The sequence below is a fragment of the Haliotis asinina genome, unplaced genomic scaffold, assembly GCF_037392515.1.
Source record: "Haliotis asinina isolate JCU_RB_2024 unplaced genomic scaffold, JCU_Hal_asi_v2 scaffold_24, whole genome shotgun sequence".
In the NCBI taxonomy this organism is placed as follows: Eukaryota; Metazoa; Mollusca; class Gastropoda; order Lepetellida; family Haliotidae; genus Haliotis; species Haliotis asinina.
In genome coordinates this window covers 311,009-331,070 of record NW_027133896.1, presented here as the reverse complement: position 1 = coordinate 331,070, position 20,062 = coordinate 311,009, and the positions used below count along the sequence as shown (strand labels likewise).

The 20,062-nt window shown below is 41.7% G+C and overlaps 1 protein-coding gene across 2 annotated transcripts; it reads left to right on the top strand.

Moving 5' to 3' along the window:
* The first annotated feature begins 1,186 nt into the window (after positions 1 to 1,186).
* Positions 1,187 to 18,604, top strand: LOC137269985 (alpha-(1,3)-fucosyltransferase C-like). 2 transcript variants are annotated; one of them, XM_067803816.1, is made up of 2 exons: positions 1,187 to 1,313; positions 15,656 to 18,604. In XM_067803816.1, the coding sequence occupies exon 2, from the start codon at positions 15,656 to 15,658 to the stop codon at positions 16,901 to 16,903; it is 1,248 nt and encodes a 415-aa protein (XP_067659917.1). In that variant the 5' UTR covers positions 1,187 to 1,313; the 3' UTR covers positions 16,904 to 18,604. The 2 variants fall into 2 exon arrangements, with proteins under 2 accessions (XP_067659917.1, XP_067659916.1); XM_067803815.1 differs by lacking the exon at positions 1,187 to 1,313 and adding an exon at positions 13,213 to 13,286.
* Positions 18,605 to 20,062: the final 1,458 nt, after the last annotated feature.

Here is a 20,062-nt window from a genome sequence, read left to right as displayed (position 1 = left end):
CAATAACACTGCAAGTTAATAACCTTAGAGTCGGAAGTTTATCTTTGAAATATATCACATAGGAGCCAAAAGTCTAAACCACACATTCTTCGTAAGAATCACCGTTTCTGTGAGGTGCTGTTGCTTCCACGTGCAACCTGACGTAACCGAACCGATGCATTTGTCTGTTCCTTTCTTAATAATCATTACATGACCCATTCAGATACACCCGATATATCATCAGCAGGTCTAGCGGACAGGTCTATTGATTTACAGTACAAAGTGGACGGAACGGTCATTTATTTGGTATTAGTGGAGATTCCCGTAGCCTTCTCACAGTATCTGACCAACATTGTTGTCACTTCCACCTGGTCCTTCTGTAACGTCACGTCACGCCACTAAATGAAGCAAGTTTAGACCCCCCCCCCCCCCCCCTCCTGTTCAGTCGGAATTTTTCTGTCGACAGAGACTCATATCTCCTCACATCTTTCTCCTTAGCGGCGGTGGGGTAGCCTAGTGATCAAAGCGTTCGCTCGTCAAGCCGAAGACCCGAGTTCGATTCTCCTCATGCGTACAGAGTGTGAAGTCCATTTCTGGCGACCCCCGTTGTGATATTCCTGAAATATTGCTGAAAGCTGCGCCAAGCGAAACTTATCTCTGCGGGTTTTCCGGCAAATCGGCAAACCTTCCGATTTAACTGACTTACCCCGGATGTGTGTCGATTGAAGTTATTTTAAGTATGTCGATCTGGCGACAACTTTAAACCCAAAAAGAAGGAACTCTCCAATGACATCGCTGCCTCTCCTCCATAATGGCTGCATCAGTTGTTGCATTTGAATTTGCCGTATTGCGATCATCATCATCATCATCATCATCATCATCATCATCATCGTGCACCTCATGACTAACATCTCCATCTTCAAACAATATATACATTGTTGAAAGTGGCATAAACTCCAGTAAACGTTTAGTCTCCGACATTATAATATTTTGCAAGACGTCATATTTTTTTTTAAATGTATCCCCATTGAGAGACTGAGGATAGTGAGACTGAGGAAAATCTAGACTTGCTTCATTTCGATTTTTTGTTTTACAATGTAAGCCGGAAGAAGGACATCCTGTAGTTGAGCGACTGCATGTTAACTGCTTTGGGCGAGCGTCAACTGAGCGAGCGAGAGGTCACGTGACGGAGATAGCATAACGCCATCATTCAACATAGTGAAGTTGTTATTCTGTATCCGGCTTTCGCTGTGTCGACACTGAAGTACATTTGTATCTCGGACAGTTAGGGGGCATGGTGGTCACCTGAGGTATAACATCACTCCGGAATAACTGTGAGTACTTTGCACAACCCGCGCTTGGCCTTGACAGATTAATTAATCTGGTGTGGGTGGGTGTAACCCCCTGAATATACAATTTGTTACATCATGTACTATCATTTAAGGATAGGCTAAAGGGATGTTTCTTTCCGGAGAGATTGTTTACTATGGTGGTTTTGACGGGTCATGATGAATTGTTAACAGTGTAAACAACTGAATGGATTGACGCTTTCCGCCTCTTTTGGCACTATGTCACTATGTCACGTGGTAGGAGGCCAGAAATGGACATCACACTAAAGGTGTGCAAACAAAGAACGCTCTCCACGTATTGCGTCGGGTGACAGCGTAAACGTACCTTGACCAGTGGTCAGGAAATCTTTGTACCATTTACACCTGTCGCCTGTAATTTAAAAACACAAGATCAGACAGGGGTTAGAAGCCTTGGTCGTTGTTCCGTACCACGCGTGGTTAAATTGGACATAAACTGGGCTCGTTATGAATGTTTTACGGCAGACAGTGGAATTCCATTGCTTTGGTCATGGCCCGGAACCATGCCGTTTTGACAACGCTGTTTGTCATGCAAACGTTCTGAATCTCTGGGGTTGTTTTTCGAGTTAAATGCAGTTTTGGGTCTTTATTATCGAGGTATATGAGCGCTGATCTGATTTTTCGAAAGTGAGTGAACAGGCATACGGTAACAGATGTCAGGTCCTGTTTTTCATGCCGACCCAGAAACATTCTATACAGACCATGGAAATCAATAATATACACAAAGAACGTGATTAAGCACACATTTAACTTGAGCAATGGTTTCCAACACGTTCACAAATCTTGTTGTGGTATCCACGATGGAAAACCACGAGGTTTTTCTGACCCGTATGATGCTTTGACTCAAAACGACAACATGACAGGATTTTATGTTGACAGTTGTTATTTTTTTTTTAAAATCCAAACAAAATAATCACTTTCATACAAAAACATGTCTGGCCCTGGAATATTTTATGTTTTATCTGTGAATGTTAAATATGCATTGTCATGTGCTTCTCTTACACGATTCAAGATCAATAGGGTTAAAATCGGGGCCCATTCAATTATGAGAATCTAAGTTCTTGTGTATATTTCTAGATTACTAAGAACACAACATCACATGTAGCAGCCAGTCGGGAATATTACGTGCTTTAACCAACTGGTTTTCGAACCACCTCCATTGTCAAGCTGTAGCGTTCCTAAATCGTCAGGTACACCAGCTGTGCAATCTGAATTTAGTTGTCTAGCTGATTTGCCATAATCGTGTGTCCGATGTTAGTTTGCATATCAATTGTATGCATGTCAAGTTCATTTATCATTTATACGACATCATGTTGAAGCCTGTGGTCGTTTAAAACGCCAACTGTGCAATTTAGAACTGTCATTACCACCTTCCTCGTTTGTGAGTGAGTTTAGTTTTACGCCGCACCCAGCAATAATCCAGCTGTATGGTGGCGGTCTGTATATAATCGTGTTGGACAAGCTAATCCATTGATCAACAGCATGAACACCGTTCTCCGCAATTAGGAACCGATAACATGTGTCAACCAAGACAGCAAGTTGTCCACCCGATCCCGTTAGTCGCCTCTTACGACCATCATTGTGTGGGTTGCTGAAGACCTATTCTACCCCGGATCTTCACGGGTCTCCCCGTTTGTTTTGTATCAAATGACATCATTCGTTCAAAACGCGTAAGGGTGATTGGTGAACATGAACCAACACAGTTGTAGTATTTTGTTCAGTTTGTTCAAACACTTCATCCTAAGCCTAGCTGACGGTGCATATGAAATATCCCAATGGGATCGGATATGGGATGACCTTTAAACGTTATCACGGAAAGGGCGAATATCCACGTTGCCATGACAACGTCAAAATGGCTTCCATACATTTTAGACGACGGGTGATTGAAGGTTTCGCTGGTCTCGCCGAAGACTCGGGTTCGATTCCCCACATGGGTACAACGTGTGAGTCCGTTTCTTGTGACACTCTGCCATGATATCGCTGGAATATTGCTGAAAGCGGCATAAAACCAGACTCGCTCACTGTCGCGTTTACATTGGCATGAAAAGGACCGCTCTTTTGGATAACGAAATGAGGTCGCTCTAACATAAAATGGTTTAATATTAAGTGATTATTGCATGGCAGTTATTCCTGTGTCAGTGATATCAGGACGAGACTACTATATCAGCCTGTGGGCCTGACCAGCTGGCGAAAGGAAAACTGTCATTTTGAAATCCGGTGTTTGCATGTATTCATTCCTTTCTAGTTTAGTAGCTTTACAATACGGCTGTTATGGATTTTCGGCCCTTGGGTTGATGCTGATATGCATTTTCGGCGCTGGTGGTAAGTTTGGACACGTGCCTACAGCCAGCATGTACAACATGGTCCATATTATTGATAGGTATAAGATAAATATCCGGGTGCGTGACCCTTCCAAGAAATCCCTAACAAGGGGCATAGCTGCTTTGGGATGTCCTTAACAAGGTGCATGGCCGCTCTTGGCTGTCCTTAACAAGGTGCATGGCCACTCTTGGCTGTCATTGAAAAGGTGCACGGCCGCTCTTGGCTGTCCTTAACAAGGTGCATGGCCACTCTTGGCTGTCCTTAACAAGGTGCATGGCCACTCTTGGCTGTCCTTGACAAGGTGCACGGCCACTCTTGGCTGTCCTTAACAAGGTGCATGGCCACTCTTGGCTGTCCTTAACAAGGTGCATGGCCACTCTTGGCTGTCCTTAACAAGGTGCATGGCCGCTCTTGGCTGTCCTTAACAAGGTGCACGGCCACTCTTGGCTGTCCTTAACAAGGTGCATGGCCACTCTTGGCTGTGTTTAACAAGGTGCATGGCCACTCTTGGCTGTCCTTAACAAGATGCATGGCCACTCTTGGCTGTCCTTAACAAGGTGCACGGCCACTCTTGGCTGTCCTTAACAAGGTGCATGGCCGCTCTTGGCTGTCCTTAACAAGGTGCACGGCCACTCTTGGCTGTCCTTAACAAGGTGCACGGCCACTCTTGGCTGCCCTTAACAAGGTGCACGGCCGCTCTTGGCTGTCCTTAACAAGGTGCACGGCCACTCTTGGCTGTCCTTAACAAGGTGCATGGCCACTCTTGGCTGCCCTTAACAAGGTGCACGGCCGCTCTTGGCTGTCCTTAACAAGGTGCACGGCCACTCTTGGCTGTCCTTAACAAGGTGCATGGCCACTCTTGGCTGTCCTTAAAAAGGTGCACGGCCGCTCTTGGTTGTCCTTAACAAGGTGCAAGACCGCTCTTTGTTTTTCCCGAACAAGATGCGAGATCGCTCTTGGTTGTCCTTTACAAGGCGCGAAACCGCCTTTGGGTGTCCTTAACAAGGTGCAAGACCGCTCTTGGTTGCTATATAATGTGAAAAAACATTAGATGATGCTGGAAAGCAAAACTGAGTGTCAAATCTCAGAAATTTGTTATTTTACACAGGTTTTACGCACGTTTGGTTTTCCCAAAATGTTGGTGATTCTATCATGTTTACAACTATTTCCAAACAACGGCAGAGTTATATATTATCTCTGCACTATCTATGTAATCACAGTAGTATAAAGTCCTTGTTACAGGAAAACTATATCATGTTTCTCTCGGATAGGTCTTTGTTTAGAGTCTTATGTACTTGAAGAATATCTCGTCATGATTTCAATGTTAACTTACGTAAAAACGTAAATGAACAAGTACATAAACCACTCTGTTCGCAATGTGATCTCAGTGTTATGGAGGACGAGGTCCACGTCCTGTTTAAATTGTGAAAAGTATCACGACCTGAGATTAAAATATAGAATTGCTATCAGGAGATTTCATGGAACCACACATCGAGCAAGCTCAAACGTTCAACGATCACATATGGATCTATTAGGTTATTTTCTGAGACTTTTCAACTGATCATTGTCAATATCCAGATTGGAGTGTAAGGCGTGGATTGTATTATGTGTGCCATCCTCTGTGTTAGGTAACACCAACGTGCTGATTATATATAGTTATATATTTATATTACTTTGCTCTCCGGTGATACAGACTTGGCCCTATAATGCTGTAACCCAATTATTAGACAAAACTTTACAAATTCTTCACCTCAAAACGAGAAGTGTGAGGCACAAGCTAGCTTACTTCAATGAATGCTTATCTGAAAGCCAAATTATTTGTGGCACTGAGACGCTCTTATTTAACTGTATCAGCAGCACAAATGTAACGTAGAATGGTTACTGAACTGTATCAGCAGCACAAATGTAACGTGGAATGGTTACTGAACTGTATCAGTAGCACAAATGTAACGTGGAATGGTTACTGAACTGTATCAGTAGCACAAATGTAACACGGAATGGTTACTTAACTGTATCAGTAGCACAAATGTAACATGGAATGGTTCCTTAACTGTATCAGTAGCACACATGTAACATGGAATGGTTACTGAACTGTATCAGCAGCACAAATGTAACGTAGAATGGTTACTGAACTGTATCAGCAGCACAAATGTAACATGGAATGGTTACTGAACTGTATCAGTAGCACAAATGTAACATGGAATGGTTACTGAACTGTATCAGTAGCACAAATGTAACACGGAATGGTTACTTAACTGTATCAGCAGCACAAATGTAACATGGAATGGTTCCTTAACTGTATCAGTAGCACACATGTAACATGGAATGGTTCCTTAACTGTATCAGTAGCACAAATGTAACATGGAATGGTTCCTTAACTGTATCAGTAGCACACATGTAACATGGAATGGTTACTGAACTGTATCAGCAGCACAAATGTAACGTAGAATGGTTACTGAACTGTATCAGCAGCACAAATGTAACATGGAATGGTTACTGAACTGTATCAGTAGCACAAATGTAACGTGGAATGGTTACTGAACTGTATCAGTAGCACAAATGTAACGTGGAATGGTTACTGAACTGTATCAGCAGCACAAATGTAACATGGAATGGTTCCTTAACTGTATCAGTAGCACAAATGTAACATGGAATGGTTCCTTAACTGTATCAGTAGCACAAATGTAACATGGAATGGTTCCTTAACTGTATCAGTAGCACACATGTAACATGGAATGGTTCCTTAACTGTATCAGTAGCACAAATGTAACATGGAATGGTTCCTTAACTGTATCAGTAGCACACATGTAACATGGAATGGTTACTGAACTGTATCAGCAGCACAAATGTAACGTAGAATGGTTACTGAACTGTATCAGCAGCACAAATGTAACATGGAATGGTTACTGAACTGTATCAGTAGCACAAATGTAACGTGGAATGGTTACTTAACTGTATCAGTAGCACAAATGTAACGTGGAATGGTTACTGAACTGTATCAGCAGCACAAATGTAACATGGAATGGTTCCTTAACTGTATCAGTAGCACAAATGTAACATGGAATGGTTCCTTAACTGTATCAGTAGCACAAATGTAACATGGAATGGTTCCTTAACTGTATCAGTAGCACACATGTAACATGGAATGGTTACTGAACTGTATCAGCAGCACAAATGTAACGTAGAATGGTTACTGAACTGTATCAGCAGCACAAATGTAACGTGGAATGGTTACTGAAGTGTATCAGTAGCACAAATGTAACGTGGAATGGTTACTTAACTGTATCAGTTGCACAAATGTAACATGGAATGGTTACTTAACTGTATCAGTCGCACAAATGTAACGTGGAATGGTTACTTAACTTTATCGGCAGCACAAATGTAATGTGGAATGGTTACTTAACTGTATCGGCAGCACAAATGTAATGTGGAATGGTTACTGAACTGTATCAGTAGCACAAATGTAACATGGAATAGTTTTCACGAAGTTTTTACGTAAAGATAGAAATGCTTTCGGTGGAGGTGTCATGATCCATGTGAAAAATGTTTTGAGTTTTAAAGGACGCTTTGATTTGGAAAACACTATCGATAAAGCAATCTGGTGAGAAATATATTTAGGTCAGAAATCGATCATGCTTTGTGCAGCTTACAGACCCCCGGCATAAACGCGACTTTTTGGGAGCGACTAGAAGGGTCAATAGAAAATTCATTAGACCTTACATTAAAAACATGCTTATCGGTGATCTGAATGAGGACCCCTTGTCAGGTAAAATTTCACATTTAAGAGAAATTATTAACAGAAAGGCATTTCATAATGTTAGTAAGGACCCTACACGTGTTAGTAGAATAAGCCGAACTTTATTACGTCCCGTATTAATTAGTAACGATGTTGACGTGTTTGACAGTGGCGTGATCGATTTCAGTAGTGACATAACTACATAAGTGATCACAGGAGCACATTTGTCGCCATTAACACAGCTATTTCTCTGTCTGTATGTTATAGCAGAAATGCATCGTGTAATGGCGACCATGAGTTACTGACTAAATATATAACCAATACTGGTTGGAACCATGTGATAGCAAACACTACTGGTATTGATGAGACAATATATGTATTTTATAATCACCTAGGAAGGTATATTAAGGAATGTATTCCATCTAGAAATGTAATGATTAGACCCAGTGACAAACCTTGGTACAATTCGGAAATACGACGTGAATCAAGAAAACGTTAAGTTAAGGAAAAAGGCAAAATTAACTAACTGATATGAGGATAAACTGGCATACCGTAAACAACGAAATGAAGTTCATAACATGAAGTGTTATGCAAAGGAACATTATTTTTCGTACCTTGATGAGTTTATATCTGAGATGAGCAGAGACAGAAAACCTTTATTTGGGAAAGTTCTGTGAGGGCTAATCAAAGAATCAGGATCTATCAACTCTATTCCGCCATTACGACCTAAAGTACAGGTATATACAAAACAACGTATAACAATATACATAACAATATATAACAATATTTGCTCAGCTCTAGATAGACGTGAAGACTATTGTATGGTGTTTTATGGTGTTTCTAAGGCCTTTGGCAGACTGCAAGTACGATAAATGCATAAAATCGACATTCATAGAATATTTATACAGATGTTGTCCAGGCATGGGACATATATATATATACCATTCCGTGATCAATGATGCATAGTTTTACACAACGAGGTAGGTACGGGGTAACAGACCATATCAGCTGTTACCTGTGCAGCATGGAGGATATACTAAATCACTCTTTTTACGAAGGTTTGAGGCATGGAAACTGTAGCAGGCCAAGTTTCTAATACCCGATTCATGTTGGGAGGACATGACTATTTTGGACTTTGCCATAGTTGGGAATTCAGAATATTTAAGGGGTATGATGTATCTTTGGCGGAGGTCATCGTAAGTTGCACAAGTCAGCAGGAAGTAATATTCACTGTCGACGTATCCAGTGTTACAGACATTACTTAGTCTTTCATGCCTTGCGATATCAGAATATCTGCCAGTTTCAATGGCTAGTTTATGTGACCTGCAGCAGAACTGTGCAAGAGCAGTTCTGAATTTATTTATGGTTGTAACAGAGAGGTAAAATTCAGTTTGGGGTTTGGAAAACTGTCTTAAACAGAGAATATACTTGTAGTATTTATGGCTGTTGGCGATACTGCCGTGCCACCCTCCTTCCTGGGCGCATTTAACCTGTGGGGAAATTCAGTAATAAAGGAAGGAACAAAATCTACATGCTGTCATTCCCAAAGGTATATGTTAATGAAATTGCCGATGAACTAGATTGTGCTGCACGCTTGTTCACAGATGATACATCAATGGGATTTTCATCCATAAATCACAGGCCCAGATACACTTAATAAGAACTTACTGTGGTGCTGGGGAAATCGTAGGCTTGTGACATACAATCCCCACAAAACAGAGGCTGTACTTTTCAGTCTTAAGAATAAAAATACAATTCTACAATTCTACAATTCGAACCCGCACCCTCAGAGTCAAGCACGTAAACGCCAGCACACAAAGTCAGCCGCCTAGCCCACTCAGCCACCGCGACTTCCATATTAGGGATTTCACTAAATTACACAGGTTGGAAATATTTCATAAACATCTTGGAGTAACATTTCCTCCTGATTGTAAATGGAATACCCATATTGATGACATCGTAAGAAGAACGTCCTTGATGGTTTCAACAATGAGAAAGTTCATGTTGAACAGAGACAGCCAAGATAAGATCTGTATTGTATTCATAAGACCAAATCATGAATATGCCTGTGAATTGTGGGATGGTTGGTTGATAGATTTAACCGATAAAATTGAAAAAGTTCAGTTTGAGGCCGCCAGGATGGTTACTGGTTTACCAAAACATGCTTCCAGAGATACTGTAATTAATGAAACAGGTTAGCAGTAGTTAAAAGAGAGAAGAAGATATCTTAAACTTTATTCTGTAATATCTACAACAAAACTGCTCCATCCTACCTTTGTGATCTCATACCCCACACTGTGAATCCAGGACAAAATATAGAAACATATGTGATATTTCCCTGTCCTATTCCTGCACAAGTCTCTACACCCAATCGTTCTTCCCTTCATCTTCACAACTTTGGAATTATCTCCCCTTATATGTTAGAGAATCAGATTCCCTTAAAAGTTTGACATCGCCTGTAAGCTCGCGTAAGCCAGAAGCAACAGAATATTTCTCGTGTGGTAATAGAAAACTCAATGTAATTCATACCCAGCTAAGATATTCAAATAGTAGATTAAATGGTGATCTGTGTAGGATCGATCTCATTGAGAACACAGAATGTACTTGGAAGTTTACCTGTGAAAATTCTCATTATTTCATGGAATGTTCTTTGTATTGTAATATCAGACGGGAAATGTTTCAAAATGTTGGCAAAATTTGTAGCATTAGAGCACAAATAAACCTAGAGGTACTGGCAGTGCAGATCTTATGTACAATGACAATAAACAGATTTTTAAAGAAGTTCAAAGATATATATCAAACTCCAAACGGTTCATCAACTTTGATATGTTTATGATCTAAATAATTCGTGTATTCAACGTATTACTTTCATTTGAATGTATTATTGTATATACCTTTCTATCCCTGTACATACACTTTGCTTTTCTTTTGCATGTAAGCACTGTAAATAGGAGCGGGTGTCTCAAAGTTGGAATAGCTTGTAACCAATCCATTTTCTTGAAAAGATATGTTTAAATCAAAATTAAAATATCTCCCAGGCCTATCCAATGTTAATCACTACTCAGTGAATCTCTTGTGTAATATAGCAAATAATGTGGACAATTTACGAGCATCGTTCTTAAAACTGTGTTTCTACTGGGATGTAAATGGAAACAGACATATTGCTGTATTGTTCAGCACACGCGACATGATTCTATGACGTATTGATACAAACTGTTTTAAATCCAATTTCCAGTCTTGTCACTGTTACCGATGTAATTGCTGTTAGGACATGTTACAACCGCTCACCTGTTGTTATCTCGTGATACTGTTGCTAGGATACCTCATCACTTGTATCTTTATTAATGATATACCTGTTTCACAGTTACTACCTTGACAGCTGTCACAGTGTTATGTTTTCAGTCAACTGTACAATTAATGTCGATTTAATGATTTGGATCAGTGCACCACCAATGGTACAATTATGTATGCAGATGTGAGTGAGTGAATTATTGAGCTGCATAACACAGCGGGTGATATGTATAACATTTTTCTTGTGAGATTCGAATTAGAAAATTATTTCTTTCTCCTAGTGTAGGAAGATACAACAAAACGAGAGAGAGAGAGAGAGAGTGTGTGTGTGTGTGTGTGTGTGTGTGTGTTGGGGGAATGGGGAAAGGGGGTTAGGTGGGGGGTAGGGAGGGGCGTTTAAAGGGTGGTGCACCGTATCTAGTGTGATTGTGGAGGTAACATGGGGGGGGGGGGAGTCATGTGGTGATAGCGTTCCTGTGAGGGTCTTCCTCGGGCTCACTGAGTTGGTTGATACTTTCCTTCGTATCCAAATTACGTACAACGATGTTCATGCTGTTGACCACTGGATTGTCTGGTTCAGACCAGTGTGTGCAATGCTTTAATTTGGCCGTTGTCCACCAACGTCGATAAAAACCGATAAACTTAAAATAGACTACAGTAGCTATTGTGACAATTGCACACTGTTTCTACAAAATCAGTTAGCGAAACCTATGACAGCTAGAGAGAATTTGTCATTCCTATGCGCATAGGTCTGAAATACCAGGAAATGAACCTGTATGTTATTGTAACATGATGGGTCGTACAGGAAAGATTCCAGCTGATATAAAGACGGATAATTACTGAAGGCCACAAGGGCCTGCAGATATTTGAAACTGTCGGCCCCTTACGATAACAACTGGCGCTGGGCTGGGAATATTGCTACAAGCGGCGTTAAACGTAAGTCACTCACTCACTCACTCACTAAAACAGCACGATTTTCCAGTCGTAAACACAAGAACCGGGCATCCAGCCACAATACCGTTACCCGAGTCACATGGCATTACGTCACACAGATAGCACTACACCTTCCCATCTAAGTGAATTCTCTGAAAAAAAGAGTCAACATTAATCACTTTAACAAAACAAACAAACAAAAACAACATAGTGTCAAATACTGTTCAGTGCTATGTGCACCTCAGGTCCCGCCCATTCTATCATTAGCCAGTTAAGGTAACAGTTAGAAAGGGTTCCCTGCTATATCACAAGTCGGTGTCCCGCTTGACCTGATCGAGTACCAATGCATTGCATGACCGTGTCACAACTGGTATGGTCTATTATTGTGAGGGGTGCACCAACATGTCTGAACGACCGCGACAAGGTCGACGTTTGACACTTCAGTGTCGAGAAATCGTCAGCAATGTCCTAACTTTGTTTGAAAACGTAGCCACAGACCGTTTTATGTTCCAACACGAGCTTGTAGGCAACGAGAAGCAACCTCTGCTCCCCTATTTAATGCTTACTGGACATTCCGTTTGTGCCTTGTGGCCTCGCGGGTCATGCATATGTGTAGCTCAGGTCGAGCTGAACAAGCTGTATTATCAGTCAATCGGTAAAATGCGTTTAACAACAATACGTAATTGTTCGAACAATGCAACTAGAACTAGTCCTGAACTGAAGGCATGGAAACACTTGTGCTTTGTTTGTAAGCTGTAACAACGACTGCCCTTTGATCCTGTCGTATCCTTCACAAATAAATCATGACCAAAAGGCGCGGATTACCGGAAGTCCTATGAATACAAGTTTCGGTGTTCCTAGTTCATCTCAGCTGTAGCCTGTTTACAACAGAACACAGATAATGCGCATCTTGTAGTCGTTGATTTTGTTAGCATCTTTCAGAGTAAGCGCAGTAGTTGGAACAGGGAAACAAATACAGGTGAAACTAGAAATGGGTTTCACACATTTTACCCATGTGTGAAAATTGAGCACGGGTCTTCGACTTTCAGTTTCATTACCCCTAGTTCTATGTGCAGAGTAAATGTGTGTTTCTAAACTAATACCTGATCCTGGGCTGTATTGAGCCGGCAGCCTGCAAACGGACAATCTGGTCACACGATTGCTCATGCACAACATGACGCAGGTACTTTCAGTCGATAATTCACTCTTACCGTCAAATTCAGGTATAGATCAATTTCGGCATTACATATGGAAGTGATTGTTGATGTCCGTATCGCACATATGTCTCGGTAGCCACGGTAGTATGGACTTACAGATGCCCATGGCACGGTGCAAACACTATTGAAAACTCTTCAGTTCTCCTTATTTACTCCGGACGAGATTTTACATATCGCACGTGCCCTGACAACGCACTACGCCACAAGCATTGATGGCCCAGATCATGTATAACATATCTTTCTCCGCCTGCTCCGAAATAAATTCCTTAGTGTTTATGTTGTTTAATCCTAGACGTTGGGGATTGCACCACAGGCACCGTGCTCTCATATTGTAAAACCTTGCTAATACGGACATTATTCATCAAGACCACGTATGTCAACAGCACTGCGATGACATGTTTGCCGAAGCTGCCTGGGTCGGTGCACGAGTGTCGGTGTCAGGTAAGGAACACCAGAGTTAAGCGTTATCACGTCACAGTCGTGGGTCCCGTGAAACTGGCGCGGTGCAACCTTTCTCGTTGGAGGAAGCGAGGTCGCGAGCGTTGGTCTTCTTAGATACGGCTTCGACATGCCGAGTGCCGTTTAGTTCAATCAAAGACCATATGTGTTGTAGGGTTAGATGACTGTGGACTATTTGCCGGGATAAGAATGGGTTTTCCACAACTGCCGGATTAGGGCGGGATGTGGTATCAAACAAGCAATACGACCTGTGAATGGAGCCATAAAACTCGTAACATTATACACACTCTTGTCGACGGCAGGGGAGTTGTCAGCAAACGGACAGGCAAGCCTGTAACCAGAGGCCGTATAATAGATGGTCTCTGCTGTAACCATGGTAACGAGCTCAGCGTAGAACTACCCACAAGAACGCCCATGTAGATTATTTTTGCGGATGCTCCTTTTGAAATGACTTATGACCACAAGATTGTTGTTTTTTGCGTTGGCGGAGCAAGTGGGGTTAAGGAGGTTCGAACTCCCTGACCCCTGACCACCGTCGCCTGTAGTAATATTCCAGCAATATCACGGCGGCGGACACGAGAAAAGCGCTTCACACGAGGGGAATCCATCCCGGGCCTTCAGCATGACGAGCCAACGCTTAACGCTGTAACCAGTAGGCTACCATATTTCTAAGAACAATTGAAATTTAATTTCGTAGATTGTTTTAGGCTGTTTGGGTTTTTTTGTTGTTGTTTTTTTGTTTGTTTGTTTGGTTTGGTTGGGTTTTGTAGTTAAGGCAGCTCCTTGGTGTCCGTTAAGAAAACCCTCAGAGCTAAATATACTAAGGGGGCTGTCAGGCCTCGTTTTCGGGAATCAGGTATTGGGAGCGAACCGTGAAATAAGAAAAGAGAGAGCAGTGAGTTCCTTGGGTTTATTCAAGCAGAGACTATCTATTATATGGTCTGTGATTCAAGCAAGTGAGCCTGAGGTGGAAAAAAACAGGATATAACCCACACTACTACCCATTGTCATTATCAAGTTTCTCCGATGTTGGAGCTTTCCATCTGCGTTATCTACCCTGTGCTGACAAGGCTTACTATACGAGGTAGGTGGTAAGGAGATGATTACCTAACAGGACTTGATGTTCTTTATGGTATAGCCATGGTCAGCTCGTGACCGCTGCTAAGCCAAACATCTGTCAGAGGTTGGCAATGGCGTTTACTACTGGACAAAGAGGATGGTATGAAGGTAATCTTACTCAGCAAAAGTTGACATTTTATTAGTTGGTGGTAAACATGCACCTGCCGAGATGGAACTACTTATCTGCCCTTGACCAAGGGATGTACCTGAGAATAAAGACCGGTGCTGACACAGCTCACTAAGTTAATCTGGGATTAAGTAGTTTAAGGTTGCCGTGGACACGTTTGCTAATTAATTGCCGCTGTGCTTGGCAATTTGTCATAAACAAGATACACTACTCACATCGACTTGCACGTACTCGGACTTCCTTAGTAAAGAATAATTTGTGACAAAAATAAAAATGTAAGCAGAAATATATGTGCTGTAACGCTTTGACTAACGTTTCCATGAGGTTGTTGTATGGCCGTTGTGTTCGTCGATTGTGCCTAGATTCGGTGACATTGACTTTAAGCTCGTCTTAAAGAATGAGCTTAAAGTAAGTCATTACCATTGTTAGCTCTTCATGCCGAAGACAGGTTCGTCCACTCCCCATCCCATCCCCATTGTGTCAAGCCCCTTTCCGGCGCCAACGCTGTCGTGTTGCTGTGGTTTTGCTGGAATATTGCAAAGAGCGGCGTAAAACTAAACTCACTCACTAACCAACTCTACGGCATCAGGATGTGAAGTTGGATCCTTGTTCGTCATGTTCAGGATAAACATACTGAATATTTGGTCTTGTGAATTGAACGGAAGGTCGATGGTTCGAACCGTCTACACCCATATACCTCCTACGCAACTCTATCCATACCCTTATCCACCAGTTCAACACATACATGTACTTCTCTATTCACTAATCTTGTACGCAACACTTAACGCTATCGCAGCTCACTGGATATAGACCCATGAAGGTCCCGGTGTAGATAGACCTTCAGCAACCCATGCTTGCCATAAAAGGCGACTATGCTCGCCATAAGAGGCGACTAACGCGATCGGGCTCGCTGACTTGGTTGACTCATGTCATCGGTTCCCAAGTCCGCAGATCCATGCTCATGTTGTTGATCACTGGATTGTCTGGTCCAGGCTCGATTATTTACAGACCGCCTCCATGTAGCTGGAATATTGCTGAGTGCGGCGTAAAACTAAACTCACTCACTGGATATAATTAAGTGAATTTCTTTGTCGCTATGTTTCAGATGGTGTGCCGAAGAAACAAGCGTCTATTGTTCTGTACATCCGCGGTCTTGTTTGTGCTTTTTATATGGAGCACGCTCACAAATGTCTTCCGAGTAAACGTCAAGCCCCCACGACGACTTGCCTCTGTTTCAAGGATGGTTTCTTCTATTTCAAGGTTCGAAAATAACAAGTCATCTCTTCTTGTATGGCCAAACGGTGAGAGCAACCACCCGTATTTCCTGTCCCCGATTTTGCAGTTCCCAAATGACAATTTTCGCCAGAAGTCGCGGTATAATCTCACGGGTGTTGAAAACATTTTCACACAAAACAAGACAGAAGAGAAACTTATCATCATATACAACATGCCTTCATGGCATACGTTTGAAACAAGGTACAAGGATAGTCTGAAAAACTGCCGATTGCAAAACTGTAGATTATCTGGTGACCATAAACTTCTCCCTCAAGCCGATGCAGTCGTCTTTTATGTCCTGTCGATTACTGATGATAAACCGCCACCAAAACCAGCCAATCAGATGTGGATATTTTTTGCACACGAGGCTCCATGGGACTTCAATCGATGGAATGATAGGTTTAATTGGACGATGACTTTCAGATATGACTCGGATATTGTCTGTCCGTATTTCGTGCTCCTGCCTAAACCTGCAGCGGATGTTCGAGATTTCCGGGCTATCACTGAGAGGAAAACTAAACCCGTCATGTGGTTGGTAAGTCACTGCAATGCCCGGTCGAAACGCGACGACTACGTGAAAAAACTTCAGCAGTACATCAGCGTTGATATCTATGGTGGATGTGGACCCCACAAGTGTGAAAACTCCGGACCAAACAGTTGTAATAATCTTCAACAAACGACATACAAGTTTTATCTGGCGTTTGAGAATTCACTATGTCGAGGATACCTGACAGAAAAGGTGTTTCGGAGTTACAGTTTGGATGTCATCCCCGTGGTGAGGGGTGGGGCGAGCTATGCAAACCTTCTTCCAAAGGGCACATACATCGACACAGCCGATTTTTCATCGCCAGAAAAACTTGCCGATCATTTGAAATATTTAGATTCAAATCATACGGCATATGCTGAAATACTGAGACGGAAATCACAGTATGGTATCACAGATCCAAAGTCAACCTTAGATTCATCGTTGTGCGATATTTGTGTGAAAATTCATGACTTAGAGAGATTCGGAAACACATACCATGATGTGAATAAATGGTGGAATACTGACAGCTGCTACAGTGCCACGGATTTCTGAAGTGAAGATGGACTGACCTGCTCACCATGGACGCCTTAACGTTCACCATGTATTCATTTGAGATCATTTGACAACTGAGATTTCACAGTTGAAGATTTTCCAAGACTACAAAGACTGGATCATCTGCAAACTGTGCACGTTATACTGAATCGTCTCATCATGCAACGATATGTATTGTTACGGAGACACGCTCAACTACAACGTATAGTCACGTGTGGTCAGCACGACCTGCGGATGTGTATTGTTACAAAGATTCGTTCAAATACAACATACGGACACATGTGGTCAGCTGACCATTGTAACTGATCCACTAGAAGATATAGATACGTGTGGTCAGCTAATTATGTCACTTTCACTTCTAGATAGACACGTGTGGTCAGCTGACCATGTAACTGTTCCACTACACGATAGACACGTGTGGTCAGCTGACCATGTAACTGTTCCACTACAAGGTATAGACACGTGTGGTTAGCTGACCATGTAACTGTTCCACTACAAGGCATAGACACGTGTGATCAGCTGACCATGTAACTGTCCCACTACACGATAGACACGTGTGGTTAGCTGACCATGTAACTGTCCCACTACAAGGTATAGACAAGTGCGGTCAGGTGACCATGTAACTGTGATGCTCTTCAAGTAACTGTAATGGAGAACATTGTTTTTACTCTCTTACAGGATTAGTTCACATTGTGAAGTATGTGTTATGTATATTTGGCATTCTGCTCGTGTGTAGGATACCTACTGAAAGTCGGACCAGTAAGTGATTCTCATTCATCTTTCATTGAATCTCCTCTGTCACTTCGTTACGAATTTCGTTTGGTGACAGTTATAATGTACTCAGATCACGTACTATTTGTTAAATCGGTGCTGTTCCCAATAATCTCCGGGATTAAATAGTTTAACGGAAAGAGTGAAAACCATTGTGGGACTTAAGTAGTTTTATTTTGTACCGAGATCTCAGATTGGTGATGCGTTTGAACCAGTCTGTCTGTCCTTTTGCCATTTTCCTTGTTGAACATGGTTCAATGTACTGAAAAGGTTTGTTGGTTCTGTGCAATGAGAGAAAAATATGTCTCCTGTGAACATGAAGCTAGACCCAGTGGTGCTGATGCACCTTTGAACACTTTAACAGTACTTCTTTATGTTAACAGTCGGCAATATTCAGGTTATATCACGACTGTTAGCAAACGAGTGGTTGATAGCATGACGAACCATCGTTTAAGCCACCATATACCATTACAACTAGTAGGGGATACTGGATTTACAAGAGAAAACTTTAACTCACTTGAAAAACCTCACTGAGAAAACACACTGCAAGACTCGATCAAGCCGACCCAGTAACTGTCAATGACATCGCTAACGAGATCGCGCACATGCTCACGGACGCTGCACGAAAAACTTTCGGATCACGAACACACAGAGGATTCTCGAAGAAGAAACGAACATGTAAACTTCTGTCGGAGCAGAATGTTATAGAGCTCGTAAGAAATTTCATAAAACAAGACGTCGTGTACGAAAACACGACTCCATTTATAATAAACGTGTATTTAGGTGTATGAAATCTTTCATATGCACGGACATATGTTACTTTTTCTCTTATAGCTTTGGCTAGTGGTATGCTCGCAAAATGGAATATCCCCTACTTTATATAATGGTATATTTTAAATATCAGAATCGCACTGATTATAACCTTAGCACCATCGGTACCTTCTGCATGTTTTTATCTGTTTCTTCAAACCAAGTCATGAGTAATACTTTCCGAAAGTGAACATATGCAAAGGTTTATTTTCTTACATTTTAACATGGTATTAAAAAATGTTTTCCATGTTTTGCAGTTGAAGTTGTTTTTGTTGCATTCATGTTGGGCGAACCATAAACTGTATATGACAAAATATACTATACTACCCATCAAACGTTTAAGACTCACCAGTGTAAATGTACTTCAGTCAACTGCTCAAAACTAGATTTTGCGAAATGTTCCATTCTGTTTAAAGGTACTATACCAATGAACTGATATATTGTAAAAGAAATTTGTAAGGTTGAAAAGACTGTTGTCATGAGTTCAATACGTGATAAACTCTGTGAGATTTGGCTATCCTTAACAAAACTACACTAAAACACTCTCTCACATGCATAATATTTGCAGGTTTTTTCAGCAATTTGACGCATGGTCCTCGTGCAGTATAGCTGCATAAGGTTCAAACAAATCAGTGGAGAAATTCATCTTCGATGTAACCACACACTCGCCGCACACGCGCGCGCACACACATATACACAAATACGCTGTCTCTCACGTGCATAATATTTCCACATTTTTTCAGCAATTTGATGCACACACACTCACACACGCATAATATATAGTGAATGCTTTAGATGAGGCTAAACCTTTGACGGGTGGTATAAGATATTTTCATGCTGTAGACATCTGTATGTTTCCACAATGTAAACTGTTAGGTTCCTCGTGATTTCTTGTACCTATGCTTGTTCCATTGTCTCCAGTGCGGGGAAAACCCACGTAACACTATACAGCAGGTTGAAGACTACCTTGCTCGTTTGGATTATGCAATTATATCACCGGTTTAGAAAATGATTTTCCACAGACACATGAACTTCATTTCCGCGGGGAATGACAACTGTCCGGATATTGTGGCTGGTGACATTTTAGCTAATGCGAAATAAGAACAACTGATGTCAAAATGGTGTCTCCTATGTATTAGCAGTGCAGGTGTGTTATTTTTAGGCAGTATAGATCTGTGTTCTGTTACAAGACTTCTTTGTTCTGGAAACGTTTGGTTCCCCTCAAACGGAAATCACGAAAATACATTGAGCTAATCCACAGCAAATTCTTTCTGTTGAGCACAGAGAGGTTCTCCTGACCAGGATGAAACAGTTGTTCATGGTTCGCATTGGGTCAACTCGAATGAATACGCCTGTCGTTTTCCGGCGTGCACGTGTTTTTTTCACAAATCTCGTGTTTTTCATGGTATCTGACAACAGCGGTGAAAAGCTCAACACTGTCTTAAAATGATACTAGCTCTGAGGGACAAGCTTGGAGGTAAAATTGGTATTTGGTGTGCAGAAACAAATTCCCATTCGTTTTAAAATAGTAATTGTTTTAACATTTAGCTAGTGGGGGCTTGTCGTTTTAGGCCTATT